General features: G+C 44.7%; 1 protein-coding gene across 1 annotated transcript in view; it reads right to left on the minus strand.

Annotated features, from left to right (window-relative positions):
• Positions 1-6719: 6719 nt before the first annotated feature.
• Positions 6720-15877, minus strand: part of LOC140648117 (dual specificity calcium/calmodulin-dependent 3',5'-cyclic nucleotide phosphodiesterase 1C-like) — a 276580-nt gene continuing 267422 nt past the window's right edge. Inside the window, exon 17 of the mRNA XM_072853611.1 lies at positions 6720-6889. Within this exon, the coding sequence (XP_072709712.1) occupies positions 6720-6889 (170 nt within the window). The remainder of the gene's footprint in view (positions 6890-15877) is intronic.

Here is a 15877-nt window from a genome sequence, read left to right on the forward strand (position 1 = left end):
AATCGTGTATTAAAATGTACAAGAGGCCAGCTGTATCATTAATGTGATGCCTGATACCTAGGAGGTGTACTTTTTAAAATCCTGTTAATCTATCAGTGAGACGAAATAATATTTAAAATATAATCAATCAATAGTTCATATAACAACATTCATGTAAGGTGCACAGTAAAGTATGGCACAGCAAGCACGTGACAAGAAATACGTGTGATTTGGGTCTAGCTTTACCAGTAAAGTTGGTGAATATTTTCAGTGCACAATACAGCAAGAGTGAGAGTGTGGAGCCCTGAAAAGATTCAAATGAACATCAGCAATGGATTAGCTGTGACAATGTACGTGTCTAGACATGAAGGGCCTTAACAACACAAGGCAGGAGCACAAATAGGATATGACTGACTTCACCACTCTGACAAGGATTTGTTTCCAAGCCTGGGGAATGCTGACACAGCTTAATAAGAAAAAAAAAGAGCACCCTTTAAGCTTAGCACTATATGTTCTTCGCCAAAGAGGAGTTACGGTCCCAGTGACATCTCTGACAGCACAGCAGCCTAATTTACCATCCCTGTATAGATCAACTTGAAGCCCAGCCATAAAAATGCCGCAACATACATCATTTGCTGCAGTTCATTTAAAATTGCATATTCATAGCCTGGTAATTCAGCATTTACTGTTTTTCCACCCAGGAGCAACGTGAGCAACTAAAAAGTAATTTTTCACTTGATCAATTAAGTAAATAGGAGTTTTTGCAATGTTCCTGGGAAGCAGCGCGATGAATCATTTCTCAAAGCTTTCACCTGCCTCATTGCACTCAGTGAAAGTGTTAAATGTTATTTTATTTGAGAATGAGATAGGATTTTTTTAAACCAGATAAACACTGCCCTTTCCCCCAAAGCAAAGCCTTTAGGTGTTGCAGAATCGTATGTGGACTGTACAATGGCATGAATGTGGTTTATTTATTGTCCTTCAGGCTCTGAACTCTCCCTTTAAGACCAGATCGTGCTAAATCTGCACAAATTGCTCTCCTAGGCAAATGGCCGGAGTTGTGTTCTGGGGCAGAAATGCCTTTGTACCCAGTGTCCCCGGAGGGGACCTCCTGGGGTCAGAAGGAAATGGAAAGCACAGAAACAGGCTAAGCCTTTCTGTAGCACTGTTAGGACTGGGATGCTCCAGACTGAAGTCACATACATTACTTGCACATAGGCATTGACTGCTTTTGGGCCTTAGTAGCTGGCTTGCATTCAGATATTTAGCTGGAACTGCATCTCACCCCAGAAGTCTGCACTGGGCAGAACAAGCAGTGCAACGCCTCGGTGGAAATGAAGTGCTTCAGTCAGTGAATAAAAGACTGACTGCTGTGGGGAGGTTGTTAATGGCTAATATTTTTGGAGCAAATTCTCAATTAACCTCTCCCTAGAAACTAAGGGACAGGTCTCCATTTACGATAGAATTGGGACAAAGGGATTTAATGGCCTTGCATTTTAGCAGCTTTCAACTAAGGACTGCAGAAAGCCCATCACCCATCTGAAGGGGATGTAATGAGCATTTTTGCAGTGCTAAGCATGAGGGCCATAGGTTAAGTGATTTGCCTAGCTAAACCGCAGCAGAAACAAATCCAAAGCAACATTCATGATGCTATCACTAACTCACACTATATTCACAGATAAAGCAGCATTTGCATGCATTTGAGTTTAGCAACACTTACACTGAAATTTTGTCTGGTTAAAATTTTGTCTTACTGGTTAATAAATTGATAATTGTATAATGCTTTGATCATTTAAATTAATAGATGTGTTTAGGTATCATAACAGATCATCTTCCTGCATGTCCTATGCCATTCCTACTTTTTGAGATTACATTTTGTACACATGACCTTACAGTAGTCTTGTATGCAGAGAGACTGCCCAGCAATTGCATCTACAAGCGAAAATAGAAAGTGCATGTCAGTGAAGCACATTAGAAATTTTGGCTTCCCACCTGTATTTAGATAAGTTCATAAACACATATTATTCTGTTTCGTACATCCCCAAAAAAGCTATGGGCCTCTTAGAGTGAGGTGGTGCAAACAGAAATACCAGTATTCTGGAAATGTAGTTCTACAAATAGAAACAGTGAACATTAAAAGCCAGTTTCTACTCCATGATACTGGCTCCTGGTCCTGCAAGAGGAACCCATGTCAGTCTGTCAGACCCAGGAGCTGTGAAGGGAAGCTTAATCCATCCCTATACCCTACATCCTGAAAAGACATGGACTGGACAAGACAGACAAGCAGCAGCAAAATTAGAAAGCACATTCCAGAAATAAAAGAACCGCTTTTGATGGACCATTTGTGCTTATTCTTACAGTGCAATGATCCTGTAAAATGCAAGCTGTGTGTTTATGACCATGAGACACATTGCCATGAGCTTTGGATTTTTCCAAGCTGTCAAGTCTTTTCCAACCTTCAAAGTAGGTTTTAGGCTCCAGGTGGTCTTAGGGTCTGAGACAAAGTTATACTTCTTATCCCAGGTTTGTTTTTCTGTATTCTGTTTAGCCTGGAGAAGAGAAAGCTTAAAGGGATCTTGTCAATGTATATAAATGTCTGATGGGAGGGAGTAAAGAAAAGGGAGCCAGGCTTTTCCCAGTGGTATTCACTGACAGGACAAGAGGCAGTAAGCACAAACTGAAATACCTGAAATGCCACTTACAAGTAAGAAAACATGTTTTTACTACTGAGCACTGGCACAGATAGCCCAGAGAGGTTGTGGAGTCTCCATCCTTGGAGATTTTCAAAACCAAACTGGACACGGCCCTGAGTAACCTGCTCCAGTGGACCTGATTTGGACTAGCCAACGCCAGAGGTGCCATCCAGCCTCAGCGATTCTGTGACTATAGCCCAGGATCCATACCAAGGGAGCTGCTCATTGATGCTTAGCAGGTCTGTGAGAGATCAGGAGGAAAGTTTGGGGTAAAGGGAGGAGTACATGCAAAAGAATAGTGAAGGATCAGCCAGAAGGACTTGTGCTGGCCAGATACCTGAGCAACAGAAGTAAATAACAGACCTCAACAAGAAGGAGAAAGGAGGTGGGGACACGGCCGGTCCAGAACCAAATTTGCTTTACAAACCCAACTGTCTACCTCATGACCTAAAGAACTGGAAAGGCCCATTTAAGCTGCTGAGCTACAGCTCCGCCTCCCTCCTCCTCCCCTTCCTCCTCCGTCTCTGCTCTGGCTGCTGCAATTGCCTTTGAGGATGTTGGAGCCCATGTTCCTTTTCAGTCCCTGTTTGTGTAGACATAGAAATACACAAAATGTAAGGAATGAATACTCAAGAGTGTCTCTATGCCTCACTCACTGTGGATTTTAACATTAATATTTTTAATTCAGACTTTAATCCTTTTCCAAAAAAATAAACAAACTCCCTCTCAAAAAACAGAGCACCAAACTTTCTTGTCGTAGCAAAGCGATTCAGTGATTAGAGCAAAGACTCAGTTCACAAATGGACTAAACAGAAAAACCGCTAAATTTGCAAGTGTTGATAGCTGCAATGAGTAATTCATAAGAAGTCTAAATGGCACCATAAGTCTGAGAGAGGGACACATTACTCAGACTTATTTCTATGCTGGCAGCAAGTGATTATGTCAGAAATCATCAATGCAGAAAAAGGTCAAGTGCATCACAAAGCCAGACCTCCCCAAATAACACAGATTTCATTTTTTGAACTTCACACTTGGAAAATTTCCCTTTGATGTACACTAGATGTCAGGGTTGGACTGAAAGGATGAGCCCATCCACTCCATCACACAGCTCTGCGCATCAGGCTGGATGCCATCAACACAACTAGTTTTGCTTAGGAATTATTTTTGTGAAGCACCCAATATTTACAAGGAGCAGTCTGCACAAACATCCTCTCTCCCCACTTCGCAGTATTTCATTTAGGCCAAAAGCCCCAGGCTTTGGAAGAAGGAAGAGACATCCTGAGATATCTTTCCAATACCAATGAGCATCTGCCAGCATTCTTCACCTTCCCCAGCTCCAGGAAAAATAAAAAATAAAAACCTGCTAAACCACTTGAGTGAACAGACACTTTCTAGAGAGGACAATAATAGACAGCAACGCGGCACAGCATGGACTTAGCTGAAGAAAAGTGAGAGCAAAGAGGAACCTGATCAGAGCTACATTAAATTTGTAGGAGCCATATACGCTCCCCATGACACCTCAGGTAGGTCATTTCATTTCCCTGTGCCTTGACTACACAGCAGTAAATTCAAGACAGCAGCTCATCTCTGCTTCATGGCAAAGGAGAGAGCGTGGACCAGGAGAGCAAAGACAAAAATCACTCCCTTTGTGAGATGCTGGTGACACAAAACCAGTAACCCCAATAAACTGTCGGTAATAATGAAAGGCAAAAAAAAAAGACATTCCCCTTTCAACTTCTGCAAGTGACCCAGTGCTGTCCACTTGTCCAGAGAACAGGTAGGAATCTGTTAGGTAAAGCGTTAACTTCCCTAAAGGGAAGGAAATGACACAGACAGAAAATGTGTTTGGAAGGATTGTATAATTTTGCATTTCTATACAGCCTATTTGTGTAAAACATTTCAGGGTATTCTACAAGCAAAATACAGTTCTTTGGGAATTCCTAGAGATAAATCACTTTTCATAAGCAGGAGGCTTTAAAATGCATTCCTCTTTGCATTTGATTTAGGCAGCCACCCAGCCCAGCTGTTGGAATCACAAGTTCTGATGGTGGTTCAGGTCAACGCCACAAACATGAAGCACGGGGTAAAACAGATGAAAATAACTGAAACAAGGTGACATCAGAGTACTCGGGCAATGGAGATGTCTAGCAAAGCACTGTGGAAAGGTGTCAGACCTCAGGGTGAGTGCACTTGGAATTGCAGTGATCCTCTCTAAGGGAGCGAGGGGCATCTGTAACACTGGAAAAACACCCCGTCTCTTTTCATGCAACAACTAGCCATGACTTTAATGTGACTGTCACATAGCAGTGCTACATACACCAGCTGGTGCAGTTTTGATGTTGGACATCATAGTTACAAACCTGGAGTGTATAACAGAATAAGAATTCACAGTGAGTGAACTTCTAGAAAATATAAATAATAGAATTGGTAGCAGGGACACTTACAACAGCAAGGGGTCAGCCTAGTTTTTATAGAAGAAATTTTGCCTCACAAATCTTTGAGACTTCCTTGGAGGAGCCAATAATGGTTTGCAGTTCTCCATTTTGACAAGGTCCTGCTCCAAAGGCTGTCAAAGCTACTGAGCTGTCATGGATAAGACAAGATCGTAACATAGGATTTTAAGATGGGTAAATAACTGGTTAACAATGAGAGAAAGGAAAAAAAAAAAGAGTGAGATGAAATGGTCAGCGTTCATAGTAAAGGAGGATTGTCCTCTCTGCTATTCAATGTGCTCATCCAGAAGATGTGATTTGGAAAAGGTGTTGGTGGAAGAAGAAAACAAGCAGGGAAAATAAATGAAGGAGGAAGAAGAAGAAGAAGAAGAAGAAGAAGCTTACTTCCGTGTAATCAGCAAAACCACCAATTCAGTGTTGGTAAGTGCAGAACGATGCATATAGGGAGAGACAACCCCAACTCCCCAACTCCATATGTGCGTTTGGGCTATAAATTAATTAGGATTTATTATAGATAATTCTACAGAAACTACTATTCAGTGCTCAAGGAGGTTCAAAAAGGAAAGGACAACTTTAAAAACTATTCAGAAATGCATGGAAGATGAAACAGAAAGTGTCATTACATTATTTTATAAATTTCTGGTATACCTGCATCTTGAGTACCGTGTGCAGTGCTCATCCTCTCCTTTCAAAAAGAATTTAAAAAAAATATATATACAAAGAAGAGCAAGAAGAGCAGCAAGGAAGATAAAAAGTAGAGTAGGTTTGCTTGTGAGGAGAGTACAAACAGGACAGAGTTCACTGTTCTGGAAAGGGAGAGCTGAGGTGGTACGTAAATCACCAGGGGCCTGGAGAAAGAGGGCAGAGAGTTATTTGCCACTGTTTCTCACAGTGTAAAATCTGGGGGCAAGAGGACTTTTTCAGAGGGGGCATGTTCAGCTGTGAAACTCAGGCCCATGGGACACTCTGTGCACCAAAAGAACACATGGGATCAAACTCAACTAAATTAATGCCACAAAAGATAATCAGTGTTATTTAACATTCATCAGAGTTCATGCAAAGAACAATTTTAACGCTATGCGATGCCCTCTTTTTCCAATGAGTGAAGTAAGAGGACTCTTTGTATTCCAGCCTCCTACCTTCATCCTCCTGAATACCTATCACACTACGACAGGAGGACATTTATTCTCAGTACAGCTAGGCAAGAAAAAACTTTCCCATGCTGTCTGAAATAGGAGTTGTTGTCTTACCTGTGGTAGGCAGAAGGTCACATTGAGAACACCAGAAGGAGCCCAACCATCTAGGAAAGCATTGGCTTCCTTAATTTAACAGGAGATAGTGGTATACAATTACTTCTTTTAAGGTAACAGCCCAATATTTTAGTACTAAGTGGGAGTATGCCGCAATAATAAGAAGGCTATTGAGAACATTTCTAACAAAATGTCCATTATATTGTTTAGCTAAATCATACACTTGCTTTTATCTAGAATTGCAGCTGCTGTACAATGCAGTATGGCCTGTGCAATGGTTACACAATGTCCTCTGTCCGCCTGTGAGGAGTGTCATTCCAGAAGATGCCTCTTTATCTCTTCTGCTATTTCCTATTCCAGCTCTGGGAAATATGTTGGATCTTCTTCATCCTTCCCCTCTGGTCAAGCAGCTTACATCTCACCGGATGTTCCTCCGATTTCTTGTGGAAGGCTGGGAAATAGTCTCCTGAGCTGTGAGTGGGCCTCCTGAGGTAACGCAACTGAGGTTTGATGGCTGGCGGTGACAAAGGAAGAACAATGATGGTTACCATGCCTAGCATTGACTTGCTGGTGGAAAAGAAATTAATTCCTCAGAAGCTGCAGTGCATGAAATCATGCCCTTATTAGGACATCCCAGAAGACCACACCAACACAGGTGAATCCCAAGGAACATTCTCAAGGTTAGGAAACAACATTTTAGACAGAAGATGAAAGGGCCAAAAGTCTAAATGAAGAAGCAACTTTATATTTACCTACCTACATGTAGATAGCTAAAATCCTCACTGTTTTCAAAGTATCATTGAACAAGGTCATTTTAAGGCAATAAATCCGGATTGAGATCACTTTTCCCAGAATTCAGGAATAGGTGGATCTGAGAGGTTTCATATGATTTTTCCAGTAAACTACAGGCCGTTGTGAAAGCCACAAGTGGGCTACATATGAATCTGACTATTCTTAACTTCTTGACTCTGTTTATTTGAATCTATGTCTTGCTTTCTTACATCTTTACATAGGTAGATTAAAAAAAATTAAACATGACTATGACCAAAATGTATTTGTCTTATGCTTAGTTATTATTTGCAAAATAACCAAGTAATAAAGTCAATAATTAGCATGATAAGCACTTTAAAAGAAAAGTCATTGCTCTCAGCATGAACCCTAAGAAGTGAAAAAGATTCCCTGTGTGAACTAAGTAACATCAAATGTTAGAACAGTCACACTCTCATCTTTTAAACTCCTTGAGTGATTAATTGTACTCTAAAATGTCTTGGGAAACAAAAAAACTATGGATTTCATAAACTTTAGAAATACACATGCAGATTTCTGCATAGTCATAGTCTTTCCTGTTCTCAACTAGACTAGATTGACATTCATTAAAAGCTTGAAAAATATCCAGGTGAGTTACTGTTCTTTGAGGCACATTCACTTTTCAGATTAATTCTATTTTCTGTACTCAGCATGGATTCAGCCAAACTGTTATTGGATTTTCCATTGCTCAGCATGGGGGAATGTTTATTGTTAACTGGAATTTTACTGGAGTTGTTGCCAGCAGATATGACTTGGCTAATAGGTTTAAAGGGGTTTATCCAGAACACTGACAGTGCTGTTTATCATCCTCATACAGGAGTTGATAAAGGGGATCCATGACATTTAATTTCTTCAGGCTTTAGTGACTCAAAGTGATGGGGAGAACACTCTCTCTCAGGACTCTAGAGTTCTGTTCCCAGATTTCTCACTGGCTTCTTGTGTATCCTGGACTGTAACATTCACCCCAGTTTCTCCGCGTGTAAAATGGGAATAAAAATGAGAATACTTACCTCATAGGGGTTTTGTGGGCTTCAATAAGTTATGATTCTCAGGACCTTCATGCATGGAGTGATGTTAAATATTGCAAGTTTCTAACCTTGATGCCACTTAGGCATGAATTTCCCTTTTTTTTTTAATTTAGGGAAAATAAATAATTATTTTTTAAGATCATGGCTATCATCAAGTCAATGAAAGCAGAGGATAGGTATTTGGACAGTGCCAGTGTAGACTAGAATAGTTACAGAAGTAGCATCATGCAGAGAGACTATCTGTGTGTCATTCAGACACTGATTTAGCAAGGAGGCTGAGTGCATTAGCCACTCTGTTCGCTCTGGCCAGCGGGATGTGCAACCCAGCATCTTACAGAACAGCAGCCATGCAAACCTCAGATTTGGCTAGGACAGCATCCACCCAGTATTTCCTCTTATCCTTTCTTTGATACAACTCTTCTTTTGATTCTTGAGAGAGGTCAGGACTCCCTCTAGCTGCTTGGTATAAACACCTGCCCTACGTCAACATTATGCCTTGGTTTGCTTAAGATATAATGGTCATCACAGATGAAAGAATGAATTCCAGATCTGCCGCTTAGTAGACAACTGCAAATGAAAAATTAATGTCGACTGCAGGGGAAGATCTCACCCAGCACTAGTCCTCAGGTTCTGCTTGTAGCACCACAGTTGAGGGCTGCCAACCTCATAACCTATGCCCTTCCTGAGGGACACACACCTTTTAACTGATGTCTGTATTTTCAAAGAGTTCTGCTAAGCAGAAGGGGGTGTAAAGCTTTTAATCTGCTTCTAAGTTTTTAGTAAAATCCTGCAGGTTAGATGTGATGCACCTCAGGTTTAACTACAGATATCGTGTCAAAGTAGGGCAGGATTTGAGGATATCTGCAAACACATTTACAGCAGACCAACTAAGAGGTTTCAGAGCACAATGCAACTTGTACAATGCTTATATGAAGGAACAAGAATTGTTCATTTCCCCATCCCTCTTGACTCCCCGCCCCACATAACATCAAAGCAGCCTACTACATTCCATGCAACTCCAATTAGATTAATAGCTTGAGGCACTACACCAGAAGCTATTATTTTGTATGAATGAGCAGCGATGGATGCTCCTATAAGCAGACATAGCTAATGCACGAGAGACTGGTTTGGAAGTGGAGGCACATATACAGAAGGGCAGGTGAACAAATGTGCCGGATTTGCCACAGTTTAAACCATTCATCCGTGAGTCAAGAAACTATAAGAGTACCAAATACTGCCAGAATTTCTGCCCTTTAAACTGATCCTAAGATGTGCCATGCATCCACTGGGTGAGGTCAACAAGAGAGCCCATCAAAACCCAATTATTTTGTGGATGATCACTTGAACTAACAGTCCAGACAATGTCAAGAGCTTCAATCTCATGGATAATCTGAACAAGAGAAAAACATTTACTGAGGAGTCTGCCCTCAGTTAATCGAGCATGATGGACATTTCATGTGAGCTTGAAGCCAGGGGATGCATCACCATAGTCCACAAGAATTATTCTACACTATGGTCAAAATCTGAGCTGGAATTTTCCTGGTTCCACTGACTTCCCTAGAAATACACTGATTTGCAACAGTTTTTGCCCCGTTGCAATAAGAAGGAAATTATTGCTAACGATGCTTACTGACAAAAATACTATATAGTCATTCTGAGTATTTCAAACTACTAAAAGGTGTTACAGCAACAAACACTCTTGGTACCTAGCAATTCCACTCTGATCAGAAAACAGAACAAGACAAGGAAAAACACTGATATCCTTTTCTTTTTCTTTTCAAACATTTTAAAGTAGATAGATATAAACATTTCTATTCATTCAAAAGGCCATTCAAAAGGCCCTTCAAAAAAGCCATTGAAATGTCATTTTCTTTAATGTCATTGCAACAGTCACTGAGTGAATAGCATGATTTTTACTCATGAACACCTGTTGGGAAACAATTTGCCTCTGATAAGAATTAAGAACACAGTCAGCTGAGCAGCCACATCTGCAAATAGGATTTGAGTGGTCACTGCTGGCACTTAGTACTGGAGAGAAAGAAAAAGGTGGCGGGGAAGGAAAACAGGAAACTGGAAGGGGGAAAACCCATACAGGTTGCTCAGCTTTCACATCTGCCCCCAAGCTGGTGGCAGTTCCCTGCTGTGCTGCTGCTGCTGCTTCTGGAAAAGGACCCAACCATGGCTCCCCACCACCTTTGCACAGAGGGAGGTGTAGCAGTGAAACTCGCCTGGTGCACGGGGCAGCACTGGCGCTGGAGGAGGCCAGTTTGGCCTCAGCACTACAAGACAATGCAGGTGAGTGTGGATGAGGATGAAGACTGAGACGTTGCTGTCTCTCCCAGCTGTCCTTGCCTCAAGAGGGGATGCTGTGGCTTTGCAAAGGCACCAGGGTGGAAATAGGGTCTGGCACACAGCTTAGTCCAGACAGGGGTACCAGAAGTACTTGCCAAACCAGCTGTGGTTAGTGGCCTGCAGGCACATCCTGAAGACAGACCTTCTGCCATCTCTTCTTGCCCCTCAGCGCCCTGCAGAGCTACTGCAACTGTTGCCTTCAACTACTATGCAGGCAGGATAAAGAAAATCCGAGGAGAAAGACAACAGGAAAGATTAAAGGCTTTTATGATCAGTAAAGCTGATTTACTGATTTAGCTAAAAAATTTACCAGTGAGGTAAGGGAACTATTTCATTGGGCATTTTTACTGGGAGATGACACAGGAAAGCTAGGGATACTGGCATTCCTAATTCAGTATTCTGCTGTTAAATTGAGGGAGCATATCCGGAAAGGAGTCTTCTTTCCCTCTTTTGCCGCCTTTGCCAACAAAGGAGGTTTTCTGCTGTAATTATCAGGAAGATATGAAGGACGAAGGAGCAGGAGAACCAAGACTGTGTTTCATTAGAGACACTCAAGAAATGTTCTAAACTTGGGGAGAATCAGTCTTCTAGGAGTGTTAAGAAAATCTGTGTGTTTATACAAATTTCACTGTTCTCTCCAATGAGACACCTCAAGGAGAGAGTCCAAAGACAGCTACTTCTTGGCCAGCCACTGTGACATAAGCTGAGGGTTTAGTAACTAATTACGATTTTTTTTTCTGCCCAGGTATGCTTTTTAATCCGCTGAATGCATATTATGCTCTCCTCTATGCCTAGCCAGCTCCTACATTAAACCTAGCCCTATGTGACAACCTGAACTCTTGCAAGTCACTGCTCCATTACATTGCACAAGATACAACTTTCAGGAATATGAAGATGTACCACAGCTTGTAGCAAAATGTGTTCATGGGTATCACCAGGAATATTAGAATAGAATAGAATAGAATAGAATAGAATAGAATAGAATAGAATAGAATAGAAGAGTTCAGCCGGAAGGAACCTACAACAATCATCCAGTCCAACTGCCTCATCACTTCAGGGCTGACCAAAAGTTCAAGCAAGGTATTAAGGACGTTGTCCAAATGCCTCCTAAACACTGACTGGCATGGGGTATCAACCACCTCTCCAGGAAGGCTGTTCCAGGCTTTGACCACCCTCTTGGTAAAGAAATGTTTCCTCAAGTCCGAACCTCCCCTGACAGTGTAGTAGTAGCAAATGTCCCTTGCTGCTTTGGTAAGGAATGGTGAGGAAATCATGCATGCTCTCTACATCTCTGCAAAGTTCATGCAGAGGGAACCAAACCCCTCCCTTTTGCCTCTGGCATTGCTACGACCAAATGAATGTCTATGGTATAAATGCTCTTATTTACGTAGTCTGAAGGTACATACCAATTTTGGCACCAACATACAAAATGACAAGAATAGTACCTTCCTTACTCTTTCCGTACTCCAAATACTAAACCCTAAAGGAAAAGGAGACTTGCCATGGTTTTAGGTAAGATCTGAACATCCTCCCACAAAGTGAGGTAGGCAAATAACTCTCAGAAAGGCTGAAGTCACAAATGAGCTCTGAAAGTTTTACCCTGTGGCTGAAGTGCGTTTTGTATCCCGTATAAACATGGCCAATGGGTGTGTTTAATAGAGGAGCTGCGCAGCTTGGTTTCACTGGGACAAGGGGATGTAATGGCGATAGCAGCACTGGGCTATTTTTGCGGTTTGGAAGAGTCGTCCTTTGCCTGGCTGTGCTTTGGGCACAGATCCAAATGTTCTAGGTCTGAAAATGACCAACCTTTCCTCCACACTCGTGTCACCTCCAGTCACTTGTTTTTCAAAGCCTGTCTTATTTCCATCGTGGTCTGTTGGCACCGTCCATCCCAGCCTATGGCTCTGGTTACACTTTGGCTTTCCTCCAGGCTGTGGCTGCTGAAGCCATCCCCTGCTATACCCAGGAAAAGGGTTTGTGCCCAGCCAGATCAAGTCCCTGGTCCTCCTCGCTGCGTGGCCTCATGGAGGTTAGCTCTGGCACAGAGAGGGGACAGCTAATAGAGGTGGTCTCTGGGCTGCAGGGTTGGTTTCTGCCATGGCCTGAGAGAAGAGCAACAGCACCAGGTTTGTCCTTGGGAGCCGAGTGGCAGAGGAGGTGTCAGGGACGCCCAGCAGCTGTGCCCAGTGCATGGCCACCAAGGGCAGGGACAGCCCCCTGGGCCTCCTGGCATGGGGACTGCCTCGGGGCCAGCACCCCAAAGGCCTTCCTCCAAAGGATGCTGGGCAGAGGGGTGGTGGGCAGGGCTGCGCATGGGGGGCCCCGTCACCCCCATGTCACAGTGCCACCACCTCGCAATGCAGCAGTCACAATGCCCCGGGGCAGGATAAAAGGGAGCATCCTCCTGTGTCCTGCTGCCAGAACTGGCCTGGGAGCAGCCCGAAGACATCAGAGAGGAAATCCTTGAGGAGCTGGTGGAATTACTTTGTGGAGGCTGAGGGAGGAAGACCAGCGGCTGGACGAGGCTGCTGGAGATTAGAAGAGCCACGAACCCCTGAAGGTGCTCAAGGTTATCAGTCTTTTTCAGCTGGATAGCAGCAGCAAGACCAAGGGAATGCCTTCTGCAGGAGCACCGCAGAGCTCACCATCCTCATCCCCTGCAGAGCCAGGGGCAGCAGCCATAAGAAATGGCATTGCAGAGATGTTGCAAAGGGACCCAGTGCTTTGGAGCATCCACTACTGTCCCACCAGGCACAGGAAGGATTCTTGCCCCCAAGGTCCATCGGGCTAAGGGTATGTAGCCACTCTCAGAAGGCCCTGAGATGGCTCCAGGTTGAGGGATAATAGGGCTTGGGCATCTCCTGGCAGGCGTGAGCAGCCTGTGGGAGGAGGAGGCAGGTCTTGCTCACGTGCTCAGGGAATAGCCGATCGCCAGCTCTGGGGTCAGGAAGGAATTTTCCCCCGGGGAAGATTGGCACTGGTCCCCGGGGGGTTTTTGCCTTCCTCTGCAGCACTGAGCATGACCACTTACATGTCAGGGCTCCTCTGGTCCCTTTTGGCTAGCTTACTGCCTGCTGCTCATGCGCCATGAAGATGGCCTCTCGTGCCCTGCAGCTGGGGGGAGGAAGGCTTTTTTTCCCCCAAGGTGGGCTAGCAAGTGTCTCTGGGGGTTTTTTGCCTTCCTCTGCAGCACTGAGCATGGCCCCTTGCCAGGGCTCCTTTGGGCCATTTTGGCTAGGTGCCTGCTGCTCATGCTCCACGAAAGCGGCCCTTGTGCCCCGCATGCGGGGGAGGAGGCTTTCTAGACTGCCAGGGTGGGCCCCCAGGGTGGCCCCCAGGGCTTGCTTCTTGTCCTCTGTAGCATTGAGCACAGCCCCTTGTCAGGGCTCCTCTGGGCCCTTTCGGCTGCCTTCTTGCCTGCTGCTCTTGCAGCTCCAAGGCACCACTCGTGCCCTGGCTCTCTCGGGCTCTCTTGCCCACTGCAAGTTTGGAGTGGGAGCAAGCTCTGCTCGTCCCTTGGCTCCATTTCCCCAGGGGTTCTTGCTTGTGCAAACAGCCTGTGCTTGGAAGGGCTCCAGGCTTGCTGCCCTGTCAGGAGCTGCCACTTTCCAGCTCTCGCTGCGTGCAATACAAGCACAGGGCAGGCAAGAGAGCGCTTTTCGTGCATCGCTGGCCAAGAAGCACAGAGGCAGAGCAAGTTTTGGAGGACAAAAAGTGTGCTCGTCACCGCTGTGTGTCATACTTTGGAAAATACCCCACGGTACCACACGCCTCTTCTTCCTTTTCTTCTTCTGTGTGGTCGGTCCTGATCCTCATGCTTCATGTTCTCGCTCTTCAGGAAACAGGGCCTGCTTGGCCTGTGTTCCTGCTGCCGCTTTCTGTAGCTCTGTGACGTGCATGCCTTTGCCAGACTGCAAGGGATGCTCTTTCAAGCTAAACTGAAGAACGCATCAGCCTGCTCCTGGGCTGATGGGCATTGTGTGAATGCTGGTGAGCATTGTCTCTGAAACACATTCAGAAAAATACAAAGAAAAATAAAATCCTGTTGCCACTTGTAACCTTTGTGTTGTGTGTCCCTGAAAGTGCTTTGGGAGCTGAAAAGCCCTGTGGCATTTCAGGCAAATTACAGTCTCATCATTATTGGACTCATGGTGAGTGTAGGGAATAGAGCAGACTAGTTATGCTGTGTTATGCCTAGAGTTCTGCATGAGAAGCCGTGGCCTAGGTCTGAGGGCTGCATCCAGGAGAGCAGCTCTCTGCAGGGCAGGTCCCAGGCCCATCCAGGAGACAGGGGCAGAGACGGGCACACCTACCCCATCGCTCAGGCAGGGACCGAAGGCCCCAGGCTGAGCTGAGACACGTCCCCTGGGCCCTTGGCAGGAGACGGGCGGGGTGGGGGTCCCGCGGGAGGCCGGTCCCAGCCACTGAGGCCTATGAGCACCCCCAGGACCCTGACAGAAGTAGCCTTCCAAATGTTTCCAAGCCACGGAAAGAAAAATGTGGTCACTCAGTGACTGTAAATAATACTTCTGGGTACATCAATGCCCCTACTCTGCTTCCTCACCATACAAAGTGCAGGCTCCTTGGAGAAATGGTTCATTCATCCTCTTTGCACTGAGAAAAAGGAGTCGTTTCAGGAGGCAGCAGATGTGCTGGCAGCAGCCAGGCTCCCTGTGGTACTGCGAGATGCAGCTGAGCTGCCGGGGGACTCTGGTTCCACCAATGGTCAAGTCCAGGTGGGAGCACTGCCAGGGTTCTCTCCTGCATGCAGTTGCCTAACCTCGTATAACTTCCACGGCTTTATGACCTCTTGGGTGTTTCTTCCTCTCACGCACTTTAAATTGACAAGGCACAGGTTCAAAAGCTAGCGACGAGGAGGACTGACCAGCCTGGCAGCAGAGACGTACAGGATCACGTGCACACGTGCCTGTTCTCGTCAGCCTCACTCCTTCAGAAGTGAGACTAAACCCAACACAATAAAGCTTCCTCTCTTTATTCAAGATGTCGCATGCGATTTGCAGAAAAAAACAGCAAGACAATAACATTTTCTCAATTAGAAAATTGTGTGTGTGTGTGTTTACAGCAGACTGTTTCTTAACTACACGTTAATTAGTGGCTGCTTCCAGCAAAAGCAACCCCCCCGAAACATGATCTATATAGAGCATAAAGAAACACCACCATAATGGCTGTAAACAAAATGCGTCACTGGAGTACATAGATGGAAAATATTGCACTATTATCTACTCCCCATCACGTACTGTAAATAGCTGCACAGGAAGGGCTGATTTGCAAACAGTACCAGAGTAAACAGTTTG

Source organism: Ciconia boyciana, chromosome 2 (genome assembly GCF_034638445.1).
Source record: "Ciconia boyciana chromosome 2, ASM3463844v1, whole genome shotgun sequence".
Classification (NCBI taxonomy): Eukaryota; Metazoa; Chordata; class Aves; order Ciconiiformes; family Ciconiidae; genus Ciconia; species Ciconia boyciana.